Source organism: Prunus dulcis, chromosome 1, assembly GCF_902201215.1.
Source record: "Prunus dulcis chromosome 1, ALMONDv2, whole genome shotgun sequence".
Taxonomy (NCBI): domain Eukaryota; kingdom Viridiplantae; phylum Streptophyta; class Magnoliopsida; order Rosales; family Rosaceae; genus Prunus; species Prunus dulcis.
In genome coordinates, this window is record NC_047650.1 from 36,040,761 (window position 1) to 36,066,718 (window position 25,958).

At 36.4% G+C, this 25,958-nt stretch overlaps 4 protein-coding genes and 1 long non-coding RNA gene across 6 annotated transcripts; 3 read left to right on the plus strand and 2 right to left on the minus strand.

Annotated features, from left to right (window-relative positions):
- Positions 1–6,281: 6,281 nt before the first annotated feature.
- Positions 6,282–6,801, plus strand: LOC117616734. The gene is made up of 3 exons (XR_004584175.1): positions 6,282–6,302; positions 6,535–6,627; positions 6,745–6,801. It is a non-coding gene; the product is annotated as an uncharacterized LOC117616734 (long non-coding RNA).
- A 3,237-nt stretch (positions 6,802–10,038) lies between these two features.
- On the plus strand, positions 10,039–12,252 carry LOC117637965 (3-ketoacyl-CoA synthase 11-like). Its single transcript, XM_034373038.1, has one exon. The coding sequence runs from the start codon at positions 10,407–10,409 to the stop codon at positions 11,952–11,954; it is 1,548 nt and encodes a 515-aa protein (XP_034228929.1). The 5' UTR covers positions 10,039–10,406; the 3' UTR covers positions 11,955–12,252.
- A 1,709-nt stretch (positions 12,253–13,961) lies between these two features.
- On the minus strand, positions 13,962–17,267 carry LOC117614685 (histone H2A variant 1-like). The gene is made up of 4 exons (XM_034343572.1): positions 17,151–17,267; positions 16,893–17,023; positions 15,964–16,079; positions 13,962–14,510 (listed from the first exon to the last, which is right to left on the minus strand). Exons 2-4 carry the CDS (start codon positions 16,939–16,941, stop codon positions 14,214–14,216), a joined length of 462 nt encoding a protein of 153 aa, XP_034199463.1. The 5' UTR covers positions 16,942–17,023; positions 17,151–17,267; the 3' UTR covers positions 13,962–14,213.
- LOC117614686 (EG45-like domain containing protein) lies at positions 17,147–19,111 on the minus strand. Its single transcript, XM_034343573.1, has 3 exons — positions 18,948–19,111; positions 17,670–17,789; positions 17,147–17,451 (listed from the first exon to the last, which is right to left on the minus strand). The coding sequence occupies exons 2-3, from the start codon at positions 17,785–17,787 to the stop codon at positions 17,147–17,149; spliced, it is 423 nt and encodes a 140-aa protein (XP_034199464.1). The 5' UTR covers positions 17,788–17,789; positions 18,948–19,111.
- Positions 19,112–20,386: 1,275 nt separating this feature from the next.
- LOC117615927 (probable 1-deoxy-D-xylulose-5-phosphate synthase, chloroplastic) lies at positions 20,387–25,672 on the plus strand. Of its 2 annotated transcripts, XM_034345109.1 has the most exons (10): positions 20,387–21,075; positions 21,597–21,716; positions 21,804–21,968; positions 22,190–22,340; positions 22,738–23,006; positions 23,345–23,627; positions 23,929–24,221; positions 24,342–24,620; positions 24,779–25,063; positions 25,226–25,672. In XM_034345109.1, exons 1-10 carry the CDS (start codon positions 20,908–20,910, stop codon positions 25,373–25,375), a joined length of 2,163 nt encoding a protein of 720 aa, XP_034201000.1. In that variant the 5' UTR covers positions 20,387–20,907; the 3' UTR covers positions 25,376–25,672. The 2 variants fall into 2 exon arrangements, with proteins under 2 accessions (XP_034201000.1, XP_034201002.1); XM_034345111.1 differs by lacking the exon at positions 20,387–21,075 and having other exon boundaries at positions 21,602–21,716; positions 21,799–21,968.
- Positions 25,673–25,958: the final 286 nt, after the last annotated feature.

Below are 25,958 nucleotides of genomic sequence, written 5' to 3' on the forward strand. Positions count from 1 at the left end.
AAATAATTTTTGCTTCTTGGGATAGTATTGTTAGGGTTCGGTGGCGATTTATTTTCCATGTCTAAATTGTAGTCTGTAATGGATGTGTGTGTATTGTATGTAGATTGACTTAATATTGCTGTCCTATTGCATGTGTATTGTACTAATATTGCCTGTGTATTGTATACATATTGTATGCATATTGCCATCGTATTGCATGTATATTGTAATGCTATTGCTATCGTATTGCCATTATATTGCCCTAATATTGCCTCTCTAGTGTATGTATATTGACTACGGCTCATCAATGGGTTTACGGTTTGGGCCATACTTCATTCAAAAAGAAGACGAGGAGGAGAAAGAAACAACGTGCCTTTCAAAAACAGGCAGTCAGGTGCATCATAATTGCATCGTAAGACATTGTAAGAAATTATTTTAAAAAATAATAACAACTAAAAAATAATTTACAAAAAAAGGAAGGTATGAATAAAGAGACAGAGAGCGAATAAGGGGAGAAAGAGGCAGAACGAAGCTAGAGAGAGATAGAGAGAGAGCTGCGCTACAGAAAGAGAGCAAAGAGAGAGAGAGAGAGAGAGAGAGAGAGAGAGAGAGCCAAGAGAGAGAGAGAGAGCCAAGAGAGAGATAGAGAGCTGCGATAGACAGATACCAAAGAGAGAGAGAGAGAGATGTGCCAGAGAGAGAGAGCCGAGTGAGCTAAGAGAGAACAAAATTTCTGAACATGTGAAAAATCAGCAATAAGTGGACAATAATTATATTTTTATAGGTGATATTGTAATACTATTGCTATCGTATTGTCGTTATATTGCTTTAATATTGCCTCTATAGTGTACATGTATTGGCCTAATATTGCTATTATATTGTATGTCAATGGCCATTTGGTCTAATAAGAGTCTCCACTTCGTTGAAAAGTAATCCTGAATTCGAATCTCATGGACACGACAATTGTTATCCATCCTTATATTAGCATGAATTGATGTTGACCTTTGAAATGATAGTTGGAGTTGCACATCGATTCATATTCAAAAGGAAAGTAATTCTCTCCCTCAATGAATCTTCGTTCAAAAGAAGGCAGCTATCAAATATTGGGTACAAAAATGCAAGGTCCACAGTAAATTAATTGGACACAAACCACATATTACAAAACTAGGATGATTTTTGGCATGCTTGAAAAGACAAGGGCCAAATACAACATAAAAGAAAATCCATTCAAGCTTCACACTAAACATGGCTCAAGCACTCGACCATGGTTTCAATCCAAAACCTCCCCAACAAGGGCATACCACGTGTCCATCATAACATAATAGTGGCATTTACAAAGCATGAACTGCAATATGTTTCTTTTTCTCCTAAACAAAATTGTTACTAAAATGGAACAAAAGATCCCTAACATAGAGCAATACAAGCAAAGATAGTCAATTGTCATACACACAAAATTAGTCCTCATCCATCCCTGCATGCTGATCTCTCTCACTAGGGTCACCTGCTGGTTTTGCCATTATAATCTGCAAGATAGTCAAAGCACTGTCAACAACCTTTTTTTAATGAAGGTATTAAACATTAAATAGGCTGCAATCAGATGGATTCATCATTTCTCACAAATTTTTAGCTAGCCAGAAAACCCCCAACATATAGATTTTCTATTTACTATCAAGCCTTCTGCACTGAAGCCATATTCATTATAAAAGTTCAACATTTCCCAAAAGTAACTTTCAATTTTATTTTATTTTTCCAAGTTAAAAACTAAAATTTGCGACCGTTCTTTTGAGTTATGAAGGAGTTGTGTTCTGAGTACACACGTGCATACATGCATCTGTGCCAAGTTAGGGGAACTTTGAAAAAAAAAAAAAAAAAGAGAAAAAGACTCCACAAAAAGTATAAAAGTATAAAATTAAATAAATAAATAAAAAGAATAGTCAACTAATTCATAAAACCTCGACTTTTTATTATTATTATTTTTTAAACTGTATGTAGTTTAGCATTTTTTCTGCTTTGACCTCAAAGATGCAATCAGGGATTCAAAGATGTAGTTCATACTAAATTTGGTTCGTCAGGTTTAAGTAGAAGACCTGGATCTGAAACTCTTACACTAGGCAGCACTTTACCCTGAGAATGATTTATATTCACTTCGTACCTTGTCAGGGTTGCTTGCCTGCATGCAATATAACCCCAAATTCAGAGAAACCCATAAACCAATTCAAATTGACTATGAACAGTACCTTTTGCAGGTGAACGATGGAAGAGGAAGACCACTGCTTCACAAAGAGAGAGATAGCTGTGCAAGAGAACCCCTAGAGCTTCCCACGACAGTAAAAGAGAGAAGAAAGTGTGAGAGCTGATCGAACAAAGAGTGAGAGCTGAGCAATAGAGACAGAGAGAGCTGAGCGACAAAGAGAGAACAAAATTTTAGCAAAAGTGATATGTGTGCAATAAGTGGACAATAAATATATATTTATAGGTGATAGTTGCAAAATTTTTGGGGAGAGGTGGTATTTTCAGTTAAAATTATAAAAATGGTGGCATTTAGAGCTATTTCCCTTTATATTTATAGTATCTTTTAAAATAAATAAAAAAAATAAAAGCTTTTTTCCAATCATCAGACATCATTGGCATTACCACCACGAATTCAACTTACAGAATCTAAGGGTAATGATTGAGTGGAATGATCTATCTTGACATGCTTTCTCAATGGATCATCTGAAAAAGGAAGATGAACCAATTACTTCCTGCAAAGCATTAAAACAAGTAGAAACCAAGGCAGCAAAATCAAAATGCATCTGACGCACAAGGCACACAATATAATCAACCTCCAACGTCTTTAAGTTGTAGTTATATCATATTATACGCAAACCCAAACAATTAACAATACAGAATAAGCTGAACATTTGAATAGGGAGAAACAAGAAACAAAATAGAAAATGCCCAGAAACACACGAGTATAAAGAAATAGAAACGCTCAAGAATACAACAAATTTTACTGGTAGATAGTCGGGAATAAGAAAGTAATAGCATTTCCAAGACAATTGTTCTTCCTTTTCTTCAATGAGGGTACTTCAGAGATAGCCATGATTATGAACTCACCAAAATTATCTGATGCTGGCACTTCATGGGATCTCTTTTTGAGTGCATCCGTGACAGATGCTTCACCTTGCAAAGATCCTGGATCCTGAAGTGAAAAAGAAGTAAATTATACCCCCAATCTATAGATAATTAGTACGAGATGCATGAAGAAGCAGCTCAAATTAATTCAAAAAACACCCGTCCAAAAAAGCTTGAGCTCAGACTAATTATTACATTCTTCAACCTCAAAGTTAAAAGTGTCTCTGTTGCGCATAGTACATTGTTTATCTTACTCCAGAACATGCAAAGGAGCTGACAATTATAAAAAATAATCTACAATACAAGATACAAGCACAATCAACTGCTATGCCATAAATGATAAATCTCACTGGTATATTGGAAGCACAATTAGGAGTTCAATTTCAAATGGGGACTTTTGAAATTGAAATTGGAAGGGGGACTTTTGAAGTTGAAATTGGAAGCCTAAATCTCACTGGTCCATTGGAAGTCTAATTAGGAGTTTAATTCCAAATGGCACACAGTGAAAAGTTTGCCTTTTTGAAATCGAAATCGGAAAATGAATTGCAGAAGGTAGCAAGTGAACTCTTACTTGAAAAGGGCAATGCATAAGCTTGCCGAAAATATCGTCCTTCAAATCTGCAGCAGCGATTGTGTAAATGGCATTCGTAAGTCCACATGAATATTCTTCCGTGTCCTCAGGCAAAGAGTACCCTTTGTACACACTAACAGGAGGATCAAATATCTGCCACAATTCCAAACAAAAAAGAAAGAGTGAAGTGAAGTGAAGTTCAAGCACATTAAACCCATTTAACCCAGAAATAGAAAAATGTAAAATTATCGAAGAACTAAGCTGAGCCTGACAATCGCCGAAACTCTTATAAACACCAACAATATCTCCTTTGCGCACTACATAGAAGGCATCTTTTGCCAGCTCCACAATTGGTTCAGCTTCTGACTTCCTCCGTGAACGAGACTATGTCGTCTTCCTGCTGATGCTGCTGCTGGCTTTGCTTTGAGATCAGCAGAGCTGAATATGGAATCTCGTTGATTCTAAGTTGATGCACTTAACCCCACACGAAAGGTCCAATTTTCTTTTCCACGAAACGACCCTTCGTTCTGAAAATGGTGGTTGCGTGAAAAGTGCGACAACGACAAGCAGTTCATCACACACGCAGCGTCAGGATGGATTGTCCAGGTTTCTGAAACAGAGCCAGAGGAGGCAGAGAGATAGAAAAGGAATTGGGTATGACTGCGCACAAATAATGGATTTTCTCTTACTTAATTGTGGCCTGAAATTTGAGAACATGGTGATAATTAAAGTGTTTGGTATTAATTAGTACTTGGGCACAAAGAATTGAGACCCAAAACCAATTTCGAAGAAACCCCTAAATCAATTTCTTACAAATCCATACACCATAAACCAAATTCACAAAAACCCTAAATTTCAAAGACAAGGAAGATGAACAGTACCTCGTGGATGTGAACCGTGGAGTTAAGCTTGGATGAATAGCCACTGCTGAGGGAGAAAGAAGATTGCGTCAGAGAGAGAGAGAGTTACACGAGGGAGAGAGAAGGGCTGAAGAGAGAGATAGAGCCAAGAGAGTTGAGAGAGAACCCAATTTCTGAAAAACCACAATAAAACCATGTATTTATACGTGGTAGTTGTAAAAAAATTGAGAAGGGATGGTATTTTTAGTTAAAATTATAAAAATGGTGGCAGCTATTTCCCATAAAATACATATATTATAAGGGAAAAAAAAAAAAAAAAAAAAAGTCCCCCTTTAGAGAATGGGCCTAGGGCAGTTGCACTGCTTGCCTTTGTCCAGCGCCGGCACTGTTCAAGTGGGAGAGTTTTTGGGCTAAAATCCCAAATTTTAGGTTTTGGCCCCTTGCATTGGAGATGGCCCTATGAATGCAGGAGGACAGAGAAAAGAAAAGTGGTAAAAAGACAGGTTTATTGTACTACTGTAAAAAATAAAAATAAAAAAAATAAAAAAAATTACAATTATTGATTCTAAGGAGACGCTTACCTCTTTTTGGGGTGACACAAAGTACCTTTACCAGCTTTGTTCGTGTATGTACATAAATAGAAATGTAATTGTACTTCTTTTCTTTTTTGGGTAATGAAATGTAATTAAATTTGGTGGAGTGAACATGTGACCGAGTTTTTTTCTTCTTTTTCTATGCTAAACAGTCGGGTTTTGTTTTGGTCTTACCATATAACATGGAATTTGGTTAAAATTACAAAATGGATGGGAATTTTATGTTAAATCCATTTTTATCTTAAAAAACAAACAAAAACAACCAGACCATCTTGTGAGAGCTGCAGTCCTAGTTCTTCTCAAATGCTAACTGGTCAAGGTAGTTGGTTGTGAGTGGTAACCTACTCTCTGGACTTTTTTTATGTCCTTTTTTTTTTACTTAATAAAATTCAGCAATGGAGAAAATTTTCGCAGTGCTATACATAGTTGCAACTTACAAGTCAGCCCAGCACGAAACACTCGTTGCAGCTGAAAAAAAAAAAAAAAAAAAAAAACTTTTGAAAATAATTTCTTGGTTCTCTGCCTCCTTCCTCAGTCTCTGTTACAAGGTCACAAGACTCGCAACAGAACCTCGGTTTCTCGGGCAAAGAACAGAGCATTTCCGATCAGATTTCCATTCAAGGTCAGTTTTTCTCATCTGGGTTTTTCTCAGAATTCAATTTTGTCATCTGGGTCCTTGCATTGCTTTATTTGATTCCTCTTACATGCATTGCGTTTAATTTTTTTTTGTTCCCATTGTATAAAAGAGAGAGCTTTTATTTTTGGGTAAAAAAAGGAGAGAGCTTTAGCTAGATCTTTTTATCGAAAAGGTGAAAAATGCCAATTTTTTGTATAGTATCATAAAAAGTATGTGTTTTTTGGTCATTGATGATTGATTGGTCATTCATTTTGCAGGGATGTTTAGGTCCTTTGAGTTTGACCTGCCTTTGGTACATTTAGTCACCTAGATATGAAGTGGCTTTGACTAGAATATTTGAAAAACAAATAATTTTAAAAGTAGGAAACTCTCTCTGATGGGATACAGATGAGTTTAATAGTAGAAGAAAACTGTGTTTCCTTTTCGACAGATTTTGTGTAACTGAGTTTTGTTGCATCTGCAGCTCAACAGAGGTTCTAATAAAGTTGTCATTTGTAACATTCACGTGCTTTACAATCCTAAACGGGGAAATTAAGCTTGGCCAGGTAATTACTCTTTTGAGTAGGCCATACAAATTTGTGTATCTGGTCAGTTGCTGCAGCTCTCTTCTGTCTATATATGTATATATATCTCCTTCTTTGGCATTCTTGTAATGGCGTTCAAATAAGATATATATGTGTTGTGAAATCCATCTCAAAGTTTAACTTCAGCAATGCTAAAGATTTCAGTCAGCTTTAAATTTGAAATCATACTTTCCTGTATGTTTCCTTCAAACAGGTCAGGGTGCTCTTGGATAGGGCTCATGCCATTTCCAAAATCTGGAATGATGCTCCAATTGTTCTTTGTGGGGATTTCAATTGTACGCCAAAGGTTTACTTTAACACTCTTGAAGTCTATATCTGGAATGTGAATCTTGTGGCACTGCCGGAGCTAGTTCTGTTTTTTATTTTATTTTGATGGTAACTCTTTTTTCATTCTTTTTGTCAGAGTCCGTTATACGACTTTATTTCAGAACAGAAGGTAAGCTCCTTTCTTCTCCATTTTCAACCTCCATCCGTTTGTAAGTTACAAGTGTAGTTACATCATACTTTTGCAGTTAGATTTGTCTGGAGTTGACAGAGATAAAAGTATATGACATATCCCTGAATGCATATTTTTCTGACTGTTTTTCAGAAATGGGGTAGTGATCATATTGCCTTGGCTTCTGAGTTGGCGTTCATGAACAGTTTTGATCAATCATAACAGCAACACAGAAGTCCGCGCGAGTAGTCATTATTGACATTTGAGGATTGCATTCGGAGAAGTTGCGGGATCGACTGTCATCTCCGTCAAATTTTTTCAGCGTCTAGTTTCACCTCTTCCCACATGTTTTAGGTTGTGGGAAAAACTCAGTCACAGGTTCTCTTCAAAAAATTTGAGGTTAGTTGAGTTTTTCGGCCGCAAATTCCTCATGTATATATTTTGATCTTCATGTATCGTCTTTTTTCTATTTTTCTATTTTAAACTTGAGAGAAATTGACTAACCTAGGCCCTGGACGTACAAGTGTAATAGTCTATTTTAAAAAGCACACTAATTGAGTTGTACATTTTCTATTTGGCTGCGTGGTTGATTGTTATTAAATTCACAATGGAACAATCGAAGGTTCATAGTTACCCATACGACTGTGACGACCATATTTTAGCACAAACGACATCAAATTGTTTCTTCAGAAATTGAATCAACTTCACTTGTGAGCTGTACGAGCATGTTCTACGTCAAAAAGAAACAATAATAATTCGTGACCACAGATTTGTTTTCTGACTCCAACGAAAGAAAACATGTATAAATTGATGAAATTACTAAATTTATTTAGGTCATTCAAAAAGGTAATTGAGATTTTCCTATTTGAATTACGAATATTAACTGGAAAAATATTATATTCTCAAACTGTTTGGCAATACAAGATGTTTATGTTGATTCTTGTCTGAATTTAAAGCCCAAATTCACAATTTGATGAGATTTGTTGCATTCAACACAAGCTTAACTCGAATTGGATCAGCTTTATAATTTCTCAATCTAAACTCATCCATACAGGTCCAAAAGTTTGAGTTAACTTCCGAACAAGCTTGGGTTGAATCCTTGCAAGTTGCACCAATAATTACTAGTCTCATATTCCCAACATCTTCAATGGTCCACACAAATATTGGTACATTATTTCGATTTGTTGCTTTAACATTCATTTTGATTTTGAGCTCAAACCTCAAATTGAGGGTTATTTTCGTTCATTTAAGTGAGAAAAATACTTTGGCCAACAAAATATATATATATTATTGGAACATAAAATTATTTCATTTAAAATGAGAATGAGTGCAGGAGCATTGCAAAAATAAAAAATAAAACCAAAAGGAGCAAGTTCAAATACAACCATAAAATTATTTCACTTGAAAATGAGCACAGGTGCATAGTAAAAAAAAGGAACATAAAATTATTTCACTTGAAAATAATAATAAAAGAACGAAAAGGAGCAAGTTCAAATATAACCATTGGATGCAAACGGTAAATGCTCCGGCGCATGCCATGTGTCCAGTTTTAATAAGTGAAAGTTGATGACTTTTTGCCATGATGCGACTACTCCTTCAAGTAGCCATAAGCCATAGGTCAAATATAGCCATAAAATAATGCAAAACTCATCTCCAGTCATGGGCTAAAAAAAATTTGGCTCTTTAACTCTCCAACCAGGCCAATTGTAACCCAGCTTTGGCCTAGGCCAAATTTTTTGTGGGCCCCATGCATGTGCTTTTCAAGAAGAGAAATTATCAAGTGTGGATAAGAGCATGAAACATCTCGTGCAAATGCATATTCAACAGCCAATATTAAAGTCCCGCTAACATCATCGATGACGTTAGTTAGCTGTTAGGATAATTTTTTTTAAAAAAAATTGCATTTTTAAATGTTATCAACGTTTACGTGTCATATATGGAATATTGTCTCTAAATAGTAGTTTAATTAAATTAAACAATACATAGTTGTGGAATGTATGAGTGTTGTACCATAATTTTTCTCAAAATAATAAAATACGAAGGACTCTTAAATATAGTCATGCATGACTGGGGATGAAAAATTTTAACCCTACACTATTATTTTAAAAAAATTAATATTTTAAAGGGCTAAATTTATAGCCTTGGACTACATTTAGGGGCGGCAGTCGCATTGAAGATGACCTTATGAATGCAGGAGGACAGAGAAAAGAAAAGTGGTAAAAAGACAGTGGTTTATTGTACTACTGTAAAAATAACAATATGTACAATTATTGATTCTAAGGAGACCGCTTGCCTCTTTTTGGGGTGACACAAAGTACCTTTACCAGCTTGGTTCCTGTATGTGCATAAATAGAAATGTAATTGAACTTCTTTTCTTTTTTTTGGTAATGAAATGTAATTAAATTTGGTGAAGTGAACATGTGACCGAATTTTATTCTTCTTTTTCTTGGCTAAACAGTCGGGTTTTGTGTTGGTCTTACTATATAACATGGAATTTGGTTAAATATTACAAAATGGATGGGAATTTAATGTTAAATCCATTTTATCTTAAAAAACAAACAAAAACAACCAGACCATCTTGTGAGAGCTGCAGTCCTAGTTCTTCTCAAATGGTCAAGGTAGTTGGTTGTGAGTGGTAACCTACTCTCTGAACTTTTTTGTGTCGTAACCTACTCTCTGAACTTTTTTGTGTCCTTTTTTTTTACTTACTAAAATTCAGCAATGGAGAAAATTTTCGCAGTGCTATAGATAGTTGCAACTTACAAGTCAGCCCAACACGAAACACTCGTTGCAGCTGAAAAAAAAAAAACATTTGAAAATAATGTATTGGTTCTCTGCCTCCTTCCTCAGTCTCTGTTACAAGGTCACAAGACTCGCAACAAAACCTCGGTTTCTCGGGCAAAGAACAGAGCATTTCTGATCGGATTTTCCATTCAAGGTCAGTTTTTCTCATCTGGGTTTTTCTCAGAATACAATTTTGTCATCTGGGTCCCGCATTGCTTGTATTTGATTCCTCTTACATGCATTGCGTTTTTTTTTTTTTTTTTTTCCCCATTGTATAAAAGAGAGAGCTTTTATTTTTGGGCAAAAAAAGGAGAGAGCTTTAGCTAGATCTTTTTATCGAAAAGGTGAAAAATGCCAATTTTTTGTATAGTATCATAAAAAGTATGTGTTTTTTGGTTATTGATGATTGATTGGTCATTCATTTTGCAGGGATGTTTAGGTCCTTTGAGTTTGAGCTGCATTTGCTGTTCTCTATTGTTAAAGTCCTTCTCTTTGATCTCTCTCACTTCACTGTGATCCATCAAACCCTCTTAGATTCTTTTTCTTGTTAGGTTGATTATCCAAAGCAAATCCCATTTCTGAAACCCCAAATAAACCAGAATGTCATAGGAATCCAGTCCAACCCAACTACCTAAATCTATTTTACTGTTTATTGACCACCCAAATTATAGATTCCTGATCTCCTATTCTAGAGGAAATCGCTTCCTGTAGTCTAAAATGTTGTTTAAATTGCGGTTCAAGAGAAAGGGATTCATGCTTCTTTAACATCACTGTTCCATTGAGATCACCCAAGTCTCCAAATTTTGTCAATTTAGATCAACCCATCTCCTCAAATTTTCTGAAAAATGTCAGCTTCCAATTTAAGGACTCCTTTAAACCCTCCATCATCAGTATCCTCATCCTCATTGAAGCTTCCTGATTTCAAACAATCCGTGAAGCTGAAGTATGTGAAGCTTGGCTACCATTACCTCATCACCCATGGGATGTACCTGTTCCTATCCCCTCTATTTGTTCTCACTGTGGCACAGCTCTCTACATTTTCACTCCAAGATCTCCATGACCTTTGGGACCATCTCAGGTTCAATCTCATATCTGTTGTCCTTTGCTCAACTCTTTTGGTCTTCTTATTGACCCTTTATTTCCTTACTCGTCCACGCCCCGTTTACCTTGTTGATTTCTCATGCTATAAGCCGGAGGATGCCCGAAAATGCCCGAGACAAATATTCATGGATAGGTCTCATTTTATAGGAACATTCACTGGGGAGAACCTCGAGTTTCAACGAAAAATTCTTGAGAGATCAGGTCTTGGGGAGTCAACCTACCTCCCTGAAGCTGTTATACAGGTTCCTCCTAATCCATGTATGGCAGAGGCCAGAAAAGAAGCTGAGATGGTAATGTTTGGTGCCCTTGATCAGCTCTTTGAGAAAACTTCTATAAAACCAAAAGACATTGGTATTCTGATTGTAAATTGTAGCTTGTTTAATCCAACACCATCTTTGTCAGCTATGGTTATCAATCATTATAAGCTACGAGGGAATATTATTAGTTATAATCTTGGTGGGATGGGATGTAGTGCTGGCTTGATCTCGATTGATCTTGCTAAAGATCTTCTTCGAGTCCACCCCAATACCTATGCTTTGGTCATTAGCATGGAAAACATCACTTTGAATTGGTATTTTGGGAATGATAGATCAATGCTTGTTTCAAACTGCTTGTTTAGAATGGGAGGAGCTGTAATATTGCTTTCAAACAATGAGTCTGACAGACGTCGATCCAAGTACCAACTGGTTCATACTGTTCGAACCCACAAAGGTGCCGATGACAAGTGCTTCTCATGTGTAACCCAAAAAGAGGATTTTGCAGGGAAAATTGGAGTTTCTCTGTCAAAAGATCTTATGGCAGTTGCTGGAGATGCTTTGAAGACCAACATCACTACCTTGGGTCCTCTTGTGTTACCTATGTCTGAACAGTTGCTCTTCTTTGCCACACTTGTTGGGAGAAAGCTTTTCAAGATGAAGGTGAAGCCTTACATCCCTGATTTTAAATTAGCTTTTGAACATTTCTGCATTCATGCCGGAGGAAGAGCTGTGCTGGATGAATTGGAGAAGAACTTGCAGCTTTCGGATCGCCACATGGAGCCGTCAAGGATGACACTTTACAGATTTGGCAACACTTCAAGCAGCTCTCTTTGGTATGAATTGGCTTATACAGAAGCCAAGGGGAGGATGAAAAAGGGAGACAGAACTTGGCAGATTGCGTTCGGGTCTGGCTTCAAGTGCAACAGTGCAGTTTGGAAGGCTTTGAGAACTGTGAATCCAGCAAAAGAGAAGAATCCATGGATGGATGAGATCCACCAGTTCCCAGTGGATGTTCCAAAGGTCTCAGCCCTCTAATTCCAGTGGCAGTTTCCCATTTCTTCTAGCAATATAAAATATATTAGGGGTAGCTAGTTTTCTGTTTCACTGCTACAATCTTCATGTTTGGCTTTAATGGAGTTACTGTTTGGCTTTAGTTATTAGGAGAGGAGATAGATGGTGTTAGTGTTTGGTTTACAGTGTATCCATGTGGTTTTGACTTGTGATTATATACCTAATTAATCGGCTGTTTGTTTTATTATGGTATTTTTCTTGTAGGTTTGAGTGTTTTATGCTGTTTGGTGATCCATAAACTGGGATTAATATCCAATGAGAAGGATTATTCCTAATCATCATATATTCTTCTTGGGTTGATAGATGTTTCTTGGCTCCTGCCTACATTTTCGTCTGCTACCTATGTTTTGTGGATCCATTAACTGACCTCATGCCACGAGAGATTTGTCTCCATATTAGACACTTCTTTGACTGACAATAACAACTAAATTCTTTTTGTTTTTTATACATCACTATAAATTGTGTGTTACACACGCCTTTGATAGTTCCCCACATAGTTGGAGCCAAACTATAATTTTCTAGTTTAATACGCTTTTGTTTATCTTTCACTTCATGTATAATATTTTAGTATTCTAAAGTACTCATAAAAGATACAAAGATGACACTGTGAGAGTCCAAATAGTCTTGCCTTTAGAAAATAAAGTGTTACATGAGGCCTCAAATCTTTTATAAAGATTACACTATTATCTTTGTTTTTAACGTTTAGGTTTTAATGTGGTTTTTTACTATTTTTTGTACTTTTTTATGGTACTTTTATTTTATAGAGCATCTGCTTCAACAACAACAACAACCAAGTCACTTGGTTTTTTTTTTTCTTTTGGTAACAGAGGGGGCTAACGCCCAAGAAAACAAGCCAGCCAACTAGAAGCAGAGAAGACGAGGCCTAGAGTCTCCCCTTGAATCAGCAGCCAGGATGTCAGAAATGCAAGCTAGCATCTCCTCAAAGATATGCAGACCTGGATTAAAATCAAAACTAATAGCAGCCAAAGCATAAGCTACACAGTTTTGTTCACGAAGGATGTGTCTAACTGAGCAATTCCAATCAGCACTCATTTTTACTTTGCAACAATTGATGATACTGAACAGGGGGTGGGTAGAAATTAAGAAGAGTCACTGCAACCCTGGAATCACTTTCCACTTCCACAGTTCGAAACCCAAAATCCCAAGCTAGGGAGAGCCCCCAAAAAATACCCCACAATTCAGCCTCAAGGACAGAGCCAATACCCAAATTCAAGAATAGCCCTTAAGCCAAGCACCAGTTGCATCTCTTAACACACCTGCAGCGCCAATATGACCAGTAGTATTATTCCGAATACCATCAGAGTTAATCTTACAGCCTTCAGGACTGGGCCTATTCCAGGATAGCTGCATCAAAGTCTGATTAGAGGTACCAGTAATTGGTTTGTTGGCCGAGTACCACTCTACAGCATACTGGAAGATAATTTGCCTTGGTTCAACATGCATAGTAAAGTTTTGGTCAAACACACATTTGCATCTCCATTTCCAAATAAACCAAAGAGATAAAGTAAAAATTAGGTGCCAAGACAGACTATGATTTACCTTCCTTTTACTCTTCAAATTCAGCAGAATCCAATCATCAAAGTCAAGGGAGCCAAGGTCCCCAAAATCAACATCAATGCCATTTCAGGCAGAGAGTCACCTGGTTTTTGACTTACGGAGCCTATTCTTCTCTTTGTTTTTGGAAAAACATTGCAACCATTTATTATTGAAAGGGTTGGTAATTTTCGACATGACACTACTCAAATATTTTGCGAAATTAACAAAATTGAAGAATTAGACAACAGATTAGGCTCGCATCAATCACAAATAACCTAACTATGACACTACAAATCTCTTCAACTAAATTTCTAATGAAAAAGAAAAAAAAATCGAACGAGTGCAATTACCTTATTTTCTCCAACTTTTGAGGATTGGGAAGAAACGTAAAAACAAAGAAAAGAAACAGAGTTATGATTATGAATCATATAGTGTGCAAAAGACTTTCATTTAATAACCATAACACACCAAACGAAGAACCTCTAATTTCTAAACTCTAACCACTACCAAAGAAATAAAAAAATATATTCTTTGATTGTTCCCAATAGAAGTAACAGTATGCCAACCCACAAAGGACATTATCAATGAATAAAATGTATCTGAAAATGTACACAGGAGTTCCATTTTCCCAAGAGGAGTTGACAATACATGGAAAGCACAAGAATACTAGTCCTTGGTGGACTTGTTGATGAGAGACTTGTGAATGTGAGGGATCACGCCGCCACCGGCTATTGTTCCTTTGATCAGGGTGTCTAGTTCTTCGTCACCACGAATTGCAAGCTGCAAGTGTCTGGGTGTTATACGCTTCACCTTTAAATCTTTGCTTGCATTACCTGCCAGCTCCAACACTTCTGCAGTCAGATACTCCAAGATAGCGGCAGAGTACACAGCAGCTGTTGCACCAACTCTTCCATTAGCTGAAACCCTCGACTTCAAAAGACGGTGAATTCGACCAACTGGGAACTGCAAGAATACGTATTCAAATATCAGAGATAGGGAACATAGAGGGCATATATACCCAAAAACAACTAAATAAAATCCATTGTGAATGGGAGGAATTAAAGAACTACAAAAACATCTAAAAGAACCAATTTATCAACCCGTGGAAAGTCCACGATACACTCATGCTTAAACACAAGTTCATGAGACTATACTTGAAACCCAAATTATCATCTAGGGTAAATAATTTACAGCACCTCACCCAGGTTAATGACACATCTGATTAAATTGATCTCATTATTAAAAAGAAAGGCATTGCAGGATAGATAGAAACAGGGACCAAGGTTCAAATTGTGGACTCAGGATAATGAATAAACAATGAACATAGATGACCCGATATCAAATCGTCCTTTTATATGTTTTGGTCATAAATGTGATTGGATTAGGGCAACTACTAGATCAAGAATACATCAGCTGAGTAAATTAACAAGTCTTTTATTGATTCCCCTTATACCCTCTAAGTTGGGTAAGCTATTCCTTCACCACTCTGGGGAATTTCTTTAAAGGAGCCCAGCCTTCACTCACATACAAAGAAAATATCCTAATCTAAGTTTAGTAGACCCGGATTTGACAGCAAAAAGATAATGTTGATGTCTAACCTTCTTGACCAATTATAATCTTATCAAGTTGGAAGAACCTATCCTACTCTCACCATCAGGAGAGTTGAAGCTAAAATTTCTAAAACAGCTGCAGTGAATACTATGCTCTGTTGCTTAGCAGAAAAACTGAACAGACTAACTTCACGAAAGAGAACTGTAAAATCTCTGTGCCAGTGCAGAAACGTATTGAACCAAAATCAGCTGAGACAACTATTTACCTAAATATTTGAAGCTTATCTGCCTACAGTTAGATGCACAGAGAAAACTCAAATTTGCAGATCTTAAAGCACTAAATATAACATATGAGGGCCGTGGGTAAATAAGAAAAGCAGAGCAGAGCAGAATTTATCCTCTCCATTACCATGATAGACCTCTTCTTCATGCCAAGCTCAGTACCATGATAATCCATCCATTCCCACGGAATTGAAATCCTATGAATTTGAAATTCAGTTACTTTAACAGCAAGCAAACTAATCATAACTGACCACAATTATCCCATGTATCCCATCAAGCACAATTTAGCAGATTGCTCTGAGCTAGTGAGCTCTGAAATTACGAAATCTCCACGACCCAACTATTCAATATCTTTTTTTTCTTCCATTTCATTAATAATTTAGATTTTTCCAACCATAATTCTAATTCTATCCATAATAATTCGTATACACACCAAGAACCAACACAAATGAGAACACGCATTTTCTAAACAGAGCATATTTTGAAAAACGAAGATTTACCCATGAATGAAACACGAAGGAAAATCAGCGAAATCGAACTGAAAACAAATAAAGATGAAGAGAGAGAGAGAGAGAGAATTGTACCTGAAGGCCAGCTCGAGAAGAACGAGAGATAGGTTTCTTCTTGTCCTTGTCTTTGTCTTTGTTGATGGCTGGGCTTTTGCCCATTATCAAACCCTTCGCGCCTTTACCTGACATTTTTTTTTTTTCTCGAGAAATTGAATGAAACTGTGAATAACTCAATTTTCCTTTCGAGACAGCAGCAAAAAGCACAAAACGCGAACGCAGATAAAAACACAGAGAATTTGCAGATGGGGGTCGAGAAAGATCGAATCTTTTTTAGATTTCAGAGACGAGTCGGGCTATTTATACGGAGCTTTTTACCGCTTAAAATACCCAACGACTTGTGTTTAATCACGAACAAACCACTTTCTTATTTGGATTTGGATTGGGTCTTTTGGTCTTTTGGATATGTGAGAACGATATGTATTGACCTTCAAAGAAAGTGGGTTTATAATAATTTTGGCAAATAATAGATTGGTCAAGTAAGTGATTTGGCTTCTACAATGTTAGAAGAGCTCTCAAGTTATTCGAAATGTCGTAGTTAATGCGTTACACTTTTTGTTAATTTAATTTCTATTACAAAACGACAAGCTGAGGCATAAAATCATGCCTTAACTCTCACTTCTCAGAGTAGGTTAACTTGCTTATAAATTCATTCCATTCCATCATCACTATAGTACTATATCATTATCCTATTGATATGTTTTATTTAATTAATTATGGGAACATACCCATTTTATTTTTATATATAGGTAGTTCATTCTTAATTACCATATCATGATATGGGTGATTAAATATAAACACATGTATAAATCTGAGGCAAAGACGAATGGTTTTGCATTGAAAAATATAACAAGTTTAGGAACTTGGGAGGTTAAGATAATACACATTTTCTTCAATTCTCTAGAAACACTTAATAGGATAGGAGCAAAATTCAACTACATACTAACCATGCTGAAAGCTACACATACAATTAAACCAAACTAATTGACCTTCCATCCTCGAAGTTCTAGGAAAAATATATATATCAAAGGGGTCCCATGTCCCTTGATAAACAATGTGTTGTCTTCTAATTCAAACCCTGCAAATGCAAAATTAAATCACAATTATTGATCATTAAAAGCCACGAAGAAATTCAAAACGAAAATCTAATGAGTTAATTTATATATGTTGATTAACAATTTGACAACATAACATTCAGTACTTACTGTTGAAATTCAATGTTAACGAACTTAGCAGAAGAGTTGGCGATTGCAGCGAAGGCGGTGGTGGAGAGGGCCATGGTAGTATCTTTCCTTGAAGGCCGAGACACCGAAGAGAGAGCTCGATCCACAATCCTTATCTGAATCGTCTTCCCTGGAACGCAAGTTCCTAGCACCGGCGCACTAATGCACCTCACCAGATATTGCCTGCCGCAGGCCGCACCATTGTCCCATATTCCCTCGCCGGCTGACCCAAACAGGTTGCTCGACGGAAACTGTGAGGGGTCGCTTCCCCTGCAAGCGGTGGCTGCATGCATGCAATGCAAGCTTAGGTATTAATCAAATATCCATGTTAACAGAAATATATCCACAGCTTGAAACAATGAAGATTTTAAACTAAATCTATTTGATATTCAGAAAAATTATATGAAAGTTTCGAGTAAAATGTACTAAAAGTAAAATTAAAAAAAAAAAACTGAAAAAGATATTGTATGTAATAAAGATACATTAGGGTTTTAGGTTTACGCAAATATGGGGGGCTGTAGTGGGCAGCAGAGCCAACATCAGCCTGAGAGGAACGAAAGAGCGCTGATAAAAACAGGAAGAGAAACAGCCATGGAGGGGAGCTCGGAGAAGTTGACATGCCTGGATCAAAAAGTAAGAAGAAAATAATCTGATGGAATTAGTTAAACATTATATATATATAAACAATATCAATTAAAGATTCATTCAAAGTCAAAGGTTTGAAAATTAGATTGATTTTAACTTGGGGTGCAGGACAGTTACTTGGTAGCTCAGAGTAGGACACCGAAAAATAAAAATGTACGATCGTCTAAACAAGTAAAAACAGCAGAAAATATGTCCCGATCCTAGGATGAGGTAGCCTTCCCTCCTCCGAAACTTTTCTTCATAAAAAAAAAACAGCAGAAACACAAACACAAACAGAAGTAAAAACAAAAAGGCAGATAGAAAGAGCAAGAAATAATAGATTAGTTAAGAAATCGGGTTTAGTGGTTTTGGTACGTAGGTAGGGTGATCAAATGAGTTATGGTTGATCCAAAACCACCTTAATTAATCACCTTAAATAAGTGGAAGAAGATTCCAAGAGGTGAGACAAGAGCACAATCTTAAATTCTTAATTAACAGCATCAAAATATAGTAGAAATCTCAGCCGTCCATTGTCTACTACTGGACACCACACAGAAGAGTAGAGGACCCATGTACTTCCATGTGGACAAAGCTAGAGCTTGCTTAGCCGTCCCTCACATGCTCTTTGCTTACAAAGTCATTCACTGGCCAAGGCAAGTCATGTTGGTTGGTTTGGTCGATAATCGCTTTTTATTCCGCAACCATTTTCTATTTTTGTTTTATATATCTATTTTAATCAATGAATTAAAACACTTATGTTTGATTCTTGGGATATTACCAACGTATTTTTCTTTCCATTTAATCCAAATAATCTAACAATTTAATAACATTCCAATTTCTAATAAGAAGATGACACCCACAATAAAAATTTGTTTTAAATTAAATTATAATACTCGATTCGTGGTTTAGGTATTATTGAGTTCAATTTTTCCATTCAAACTTTCGGTTTAGATTGGATCGATATAAAATAGAAATAAATAATCATACTAAACTGGATTATTCGTCTAGTCGGTATTCGATTTTTCAGCACAAATACCCACCCCAGCTTTCCTTGTATGTATTATACAAAGATCTAACGGTCTGGCATATTAGAATGGAAGGGGGAAGTACCTATCTAAATTGATTTATGAGTGAAGGAGATTGCAACGTACGTACCTGGGCAAGTGCTGTGCTCAGCGGGAAGACGAATAGAGCCTGAAGGCTGATCGAGAGTGCAGGCAATGTAGCTAGATATGGAGGAATTTATAAAGGAAAGAAAAATAAAATCACATCTTCTGAATGAGGTAGGCAATCCATTTTGAACGTTTCCTTGCAAGGGAGGGACTTCTCAAATGTGCACGTTAATGTTAAGATGCGTAGTCGTTTTAAAACGTAACTTACTCATTAATTCTTTTTTTATACGTCTAATAATGAATTCCGAATTTCCACACCAAATTTACTTTCTTTATTAGTACATTTGTATTAAGGGTTAAGGTAAAGGTGATCCATTCAATGCACCTATGTATCTGAAAAAATCCCAACAAAAGCTTTCTTATTTTATGCACTCTCTTTCGTTTTCATAAGTTTTTTTAACTTCAAAGGAAAATAACAAATTGTTATGCCCTCTCACGGGGGCGATGAACATGGCGTACGTAGTTACTTATTTGTACAAGTAGAAGCCAAAAAAAGATTCCAATTTCAATTTCACGTTTAATTTCTATAATTACTCTAACAAACAAGCAAAGTTGTCTTTTTTGGATACAATCGATATTTGATATTGGGGAAGGAGGAATGAAACCTAGGACCCAAAACCTAAGAGCATCTCCAATCAATATGTCAAAAGTGCCACATAGATATTTAACGATTAAAATTAACATCTCATATTACTCCAACAGAATTGTCAAAGCTCATGTGGAATGAAGGCTGGAGGTTCATTACTTTTGACATCCCAAAAAGCAAGATGTCAAATGAATATTTTATTATTTTTTAAAGACAGTTGGCTGTTACTTTCATTTATTATTTTTCTTTTTTATTATTTTCTTCTTTATCTTGAATCATTTCACTGTTACAAATTTTTTCCTTCTTTATCTTTCCAATTTATTTCCTATCTTTAATAAACACTGAAATGTAATAAAATAATAATTTAATTTGACATATCGGGTGAAGTGTAAAACTGTGTAATTGTCAAATTGTCACATCAACCATTAAATTTAAATTTGATGTTTGGTATTTGACATCTCCCTTGGCGATGCTCTAAGATCATGGGTAAATACTCTTAACCATTTGAGTTACAAGTTGCTTATGGAAAAAGTTGTCTATCTAATAGAAAATTCATTGAATTGGTTATAACATGAATTTGAACATAATGAAAAAAAAAAAAAAAGGATATAGAGAAAAACACAAATAGAAAGACACAAAGAGAAGGCCGAAAAACACAAATAGAAAGGCGGTTACCATTTCTCTTATAAGGTTCCAACAAACAAATGTACTTTGCCGACTCTATACCTTTTTTGTTATCCTAATATTTGGTTTTTAAGGAAAGAGGAGGAAGAGTGTAAATCACTTGCAACTCTTACCATAAATGAAAGGTTAATCTGCATCCCAACGAACGTGAGCCGCCGTAATATATGTTTCGGAGCTTTCAACAGACACAAAGTAAACAATAAAATTTGAAGTTGGTGGTACCAATTATCCTAGAATCTCTCTCTTTAATTGGATATTTGCATTGTGAAATTATCGTCTGCAATTTTAAGGGGAAAAAAAAAAAAAGAGAGAATCCATTTGGGTTGGAAGGCCGATTAAGTGTATTGCCTTTATAAATTAAGGGACACCAGAGCCGGGCATTTATTTATTTATTTATTTTGCGAAAGAGCCTGGCATTTATTTTGTACTTTTGCAAATAGATACTCTCCAATTAATGCTTCTTGCGTCTCCTCTGAATTCTCTGTTCACTTCCTGTTGAATTTTACTTCCACCGGCTTCTTTCTTTGCTCTGTCTCTCTGCAACTTTTCACAACGCTTAAATGTTTGGGTTGTGTTACTGTGATTTTTTATTCATTTTCTGCAAGTGAGCTCCCAAATTCTGTTCTTTCTTGAAATTCATTGAGTTTGGAGAGTTGGGTTTGTGTTTTTCCTAATGGGTACTGCTTCTGCTGGGTACCCATCTGGAATTACTTCCCATTACCGTGGAAAGTTTGGGGCTTTTCCTCAAAAAGTCGAGTTCATTGGCTCAAATTTTCCACTTCATGTGGAATTTCCGAGAAGTAACTTGTACCCAAGTTCTGTTTCCACCACGACATCCAAGGTAATCACTGTTGCCTCCCTCATCTCTTTTGTACTTGCTTCAGAAACTGAGAAAAAGAAAGAGAAATAGCACCTGAACAAAATCTATGCTTTGTTTGAATGGGGTTAAATTATGTTTAAATTTGTGAGGTGCTGTGTTGTGTAAAGTTACAGGCCAATCATTCAATTTGGTATCTTTCTTGAATTGGGTGAGCGGCAATGTTTTGTTTGTCACTATATTCGCTATTTTCAGTAACTATTTGTTTCTAAAACGGAAAAGCATTATTGGTGAATGAGAACTTGGTTTCCAGGATGATGAGAGACAGAAAGGAAGAGGGGAAACTGCCATCATCATCAAATATTTTTCTTTTAAGTTAATTTATAGTCTACATCATGCCCCAGATGATTTTAACACTAAGCACTAAGCGCACATAGAGGTTCATCTAGATTCTGGATTGATAAATCCCTTAAAAATATAGAATGTTTATATTATCCACTCCTACATAGGCAGTAAATATCCGTTTTTTTTTTTACATGATGCAGGAAATAGTGTGTATAAAATGTTCTCTGCCTGATAGTGGCGAATTTTTCTCTGATGAAGTCTCGACACCCATTCTTGATTCGGTTGAAAATCCTATCCACCTGAAGAACTTGTCTCTTAAAGTGAGTTTTGAGGCGTTTACATACTTTGCTTTTATGGTTATACTTAAGTTTACAGCTTCTTTACTTACCACAGATCGATCAGTGCAGGAACTGAAACAGTTATCTGATGAAATCCGTTCAGAGTTGTCATCAATAATGTCAAAAACAAGAAAGTCTTTTAAAGCTAGCTTGGGAGTAGTAGAGTTGACAGTTGCCATGCACCATGTTTTCCATGCTCCTGTGGACAAGATACTATGGGATGTTGTAGAACAAGTAAGATCATAACGTCTATACCTTCTTCTAGTAGGGATACCTAATTTTTGGAGAGATGGTGCTGAATATAGATCACTTGTGGTATTGTTTCCATTTTGATGTTCAGAGTTAATACCAGAAAAACACTTATAAAACAGGAAGCGAAGAAATCAATGGAAATCTTCAATTTATATTTAGTGATTGTATGATCTAAGTTTAAAAAATTTCTCTTGTACTGGCAGACCTACGTGCATAAAATTCTAACAGGAAGACGGGACCTCATACATACAGTGCGACGAAATAATGGTCTTTCTGGTTCTACATCTCAATCCGAAAGTGACTATGATCCATTTGGGGCAGGGCATGGGTGCAGCAGTGTTTCTGCTGGACTTGGTAGTTGTCTGCTTCCATTCTGCTTCTTGTTCATTTTTTTCTTGTCACAAAATCACTTTCTTTGAGAAAAGTTCACGCTTTTATTGAACTTAACTTGCATTGAACACTTCTCTGGATATTCCGGTAATCATATATGTTCTTTTTATGTTGCTTTACATATTGATTTTCATGCTCGCGTCCAGCTTAATTTGCATTTTACACTTTCCTGAGTTTATGTAGCTCATGATAGTATGTTCTTTCCTTTCAGATTTTTTTCTTTTTTGGGGTTAATTTCAGATTTGTTTATTTGCTTGTTGTGCAGTTAGCATATAGGAGAAAAGCTTTCAAGTTTGGTCAGCTAACTTAGATTTACAACTTTATTATTTTTTAACTGGACTGCAATTTATAATCTTTACAGGCATGGCAATTGCACGGGATATTAAGGGAAAGCGGGAACGTATTGTCACAGTCATCAGCAATGGGTCAACAGTAGCTGGTCAGGTCTATGAGGCAATGGGTAATGCAGGTTATTTGGACTCAAATATGGTAGTAATTTTAAATGACAGCAGGCACTCTTTACACCCAATGATTGAGGAGGGCCCCAAGACAGCCATTAATGCTCTGTCTAGTACCCTAAGCAAGCTCCAGTCAAGTAAATCATTTCTGAAGTTTAGAGAAGTTGCTAAGGTATTTCCTTGGTTTTATGATCATACCTTCTAGGACTAGAAGATTTTATGACACTGAAGCGTTATGTTGAGGACTTTCATAAATATTTAGCTGTATTGGAATTATTGAAGTCCAGAGAACAGAGATATTAAAAAAATATTTAAGACTTTGGGCAATATTTTAGACAACCTGACCTGAGCATGCAGAAGTTATTTGATTTTGTGTGCCCTGCATCTAAGAGAAGAACGTAGTGGGTATCAAACATTTTCTGTTGCTTATGGTTAGCATTATTGAGTTTTTATGCGTTATATTTTTCATTTGCTGAAGTATTTATTTCTCTCCCACCCTTTTTTTTTCAGGGTGTTACTAAAAGAATTGGTGGAGGTATGCATGAATTGGCAGCTAAAGTTGATGAGTATGCACGTGGTATGGTCGGTCCACTAGGATCAACTCTTTTTGAAGAGCTTGGATTGTATTACATTGGCCCTGTTGATGGACACAACATTGAAGACCTGATTTGCGTTCTACAGCAAGTGGCATCACTGAATTCAATGGGTCCTGTTCTGGTCCATGTGATAACGGAAGAAAATCGGGGACTGGAAAACAACCCAAAGAGTGGGGTGGCATACAGGCGGCAGGAAGGTATGTCTCTCATTTCCTTCTCTGATGTTCATTTCATAGTCTGTGCAAAGTTCTGCAGTAACTTTTGGGATTCATGCATTGATTTAGGTGTGATGTAGCCAAACTCATCCCATGTTAGTTTGGTTTTATATTTCATCTAAGGCTGGCCTTGGTTCAGGCCTTTAGTGAGTATAAGAAATTTCCAACTACAAAAATTAGTTCCCATTATCTCTGGTTTCCTGGCCTGACTCTCTCCTTTTTGTGGAGGATAAAAAGCCAAGTTGAATTTATACATATGTTGTTTTACATTCCAAACCTGCAGGTTTGAGTAATTCTGATGATTTACCGTCCAAAGTTCGCCCTAGAACTTATAGCGACTGCTTTATGGAGGCTTTGGTTATGGAGGCAGAGAAAGACAAATATATTGTGACTGTTCATGCAGGAATGCATATGGAATCATCATTTCACCTATTCCGTGAAAGATTTCCTGACAAATTTTTTGATGTGGGAATGGCTGAGCAACATGCAGTTACTTTTTCTGCTGGTTTGTCACGTGGAGGATTAAAGCCATTTTGCATAATTCCTTCTGCATTTCTACAGAGAGCTTATGATCAGGTCTGTTTGATTGATCCCTTCTGCTTGTTGGTAGTAATCATATATCCAACAATATATTATTAATAATATCTTTATTTTGAGGAAAATGTTATTAAGTTTATTTTCTTATGGCCTGTCTAGGTGGTTCATGATGTAGATCGGCAAAGAATTCCAGTGCGTTTTGTCATTACAAGTGCAGGATTGGTTGGATCTGATGGTCCCTTGCAATGTGGGGCATTCGATATAACATTTATGTCATGCTTACCAAATATGATTGTCATGGCACCGTCCAATGAGGTTGAGCTTGCCAACATGGTGGCCACTGCAGCCTACATTGATGATCTTCCAGTTTGCTTCCGATATCCTAGGGGAGCCGTAGTTGGGATGGAACATTCTATATGCAGTGGGACCCCTATTGAGGTAATTGTATCATTACCAATAGGAATATTTAAAAGATAAAACTTGGTACATGAAACTTGGTACATTTTCATATTACCTTCGTTCTTTTCACTTAGTAATGTTAGACGACTTAACTTGTTCTTATGCCTTTATATTGACTGCTATCAACTGCTGAGCAGATCGGAAAGGGGAAAATTCTCACAGAGGGTAAAGATGTGGCATTGCTTGGATATGGATCAATGGTTCGGAACTGCCTTAAGGCTCGGTCTCTTCTTTCAAATCTTGGCATTGATGTAACAGTTGCTGATGCAAGGTTCTGCAAGCCCTTAGACATCAACCTTCTTAGGCAGCTTTGTCGAAACCACTCATTTCTAATCACGGTCGAGGAAGGCTCTATTGGAGGATTTGGATCTCATGTTGCGCAGTTCTTTGCGCTTGATGGACGGCTTGATGGAAGCATTAAGGTAATATCTATTTTCAGCAACATGGTATGCAGCTTCCTTTGGAATTTTCTACATTATATATCTTAAGCAGTTTCCGTCCGATAATAATTGTCAAAGGCACACTTAATGTTAACTCATTTTGACCTAAAATTTTCCTTTCTCTGTCTGAAATCGACTTTCCAGTGGCGACCAATTGTTTTACCGGACAACTACATTGAGCATGCATCCCCAAACGAACAGCTAGCTATTGCTGGGCTGACCGGACATCACATAGCTGCAACAGCGTTAAGTCTGCTTGGCCGAAATCGTGAAGCCCTCCACTTAATGTGCTAAGCACCTGCACTTCTCTGGCATTTGCACTGAGACTCTGCTGGTTAGCCGAAGAAAGGGAAAGACAGATAGAAGCTCAAGCAGCCTTAATTCTACCAATGTTTAGGAAATTTTTTCCCGTCCCTATTTGTATATAAGTGCTTCTCACAAGTTTTTGATATAATTGTACAGCGGCAATGTCACAATGGAAATGCATGTTTGTTGATATGCATTAAGAGTTATACTCTTCAGCCCAACTAAATACTTTAGAAATTTAATATCATGTTCTTAGATCTACTGTAATAAATTGAAGATTTGCAATCATAGCTTAACAAAGCTAAGCCCAGAGATGGGTGGAGATTAGGGTGTAATTGTCAATGCCATAATAATTGTATATTTATTAATAAAATCATCACTCGTCTATGTTATAACAGATGGATCAGTAATACCACGACAGTGGTACATATCACGAATCCAAAAAATGAAACTCTCGAATTTAGAATGAATGGTCCCAAAAGAAGCGATATGCATTTGTTTGTTTTTATTTTTTTAATACAATTTGCAAAGAAGCAGACTTACTGCCCTAATCAATTGGCCTAACAAGTGT

Excerpts from the sequence above, each read along its gene's own strand:
- LOC117614686 (XM_034343573.1), bottom strand. The coding sequence starts at position 17,787 with ATGTCAACTTCTCCGAGCTCCCCTCCATGGCTGTTTCTCTTCCTGTTT. Across the intron at positions 17,452-17,669 it reads CTACAGCCCCCCATATTTGC|CCACCGCTTGCAGGGGAAGC; the intron begins GTAAACCTAAAA and ends GCATGCATGCAG.
- LOC117637965 (XM_034373038.1), top strand. The coding sequence starts at position 10,407 with ATGTCAGCTTCCAATTTAAGGACTCCTTTAAACCCTCCATCATCAGTA.
- LOC117614685 (XM_034343572.1), bottom strand. The coding sequence starts at position 16,941 with ATGGAAGGTCAATTAGTTTGGTTTAATTGTATGTGTAGCTTTCAGCAT. Across the intron at positions 16,080-16,892 it reads TATGTGTAGCTTTCAGCATG|AAATGTCAGGTAAAGGCGCG; the intron begins GTTAGTATGTAG and ends GAGAAAAAAAAA. Across the intron at positions 14,511-15,963 it reads CTTCTCGAGCTGGCCTTCAG|TTCCCAGTTGGTCGAATTCA; the intron begins GTACAATTCTCT and ends GTATTCTTGCAG.
- LOC117615927 (XM_034345109.1), top strand. The coding sequence starts at position 20,908 with ATGGGTACTGCTTCTGCTGGGTACCCATCTGGAATTACTTCCCATTAC. Across the intron at positions 21,969-22,189 it reads TATGGGATGTTGTAGAACAA|ACCTACGTGCATAAAATTCT; the intron begins GTAAGATCATAA and ends TTGTACTGGCAG. Across the intron at positions 24,222-24,341 it reads TACAGAGAGCTTATGATCAG|GTGGTTCATGATGTAGATCG; the intron begins GTCTGTTTGATT and ends TGGCCTGTCTAG.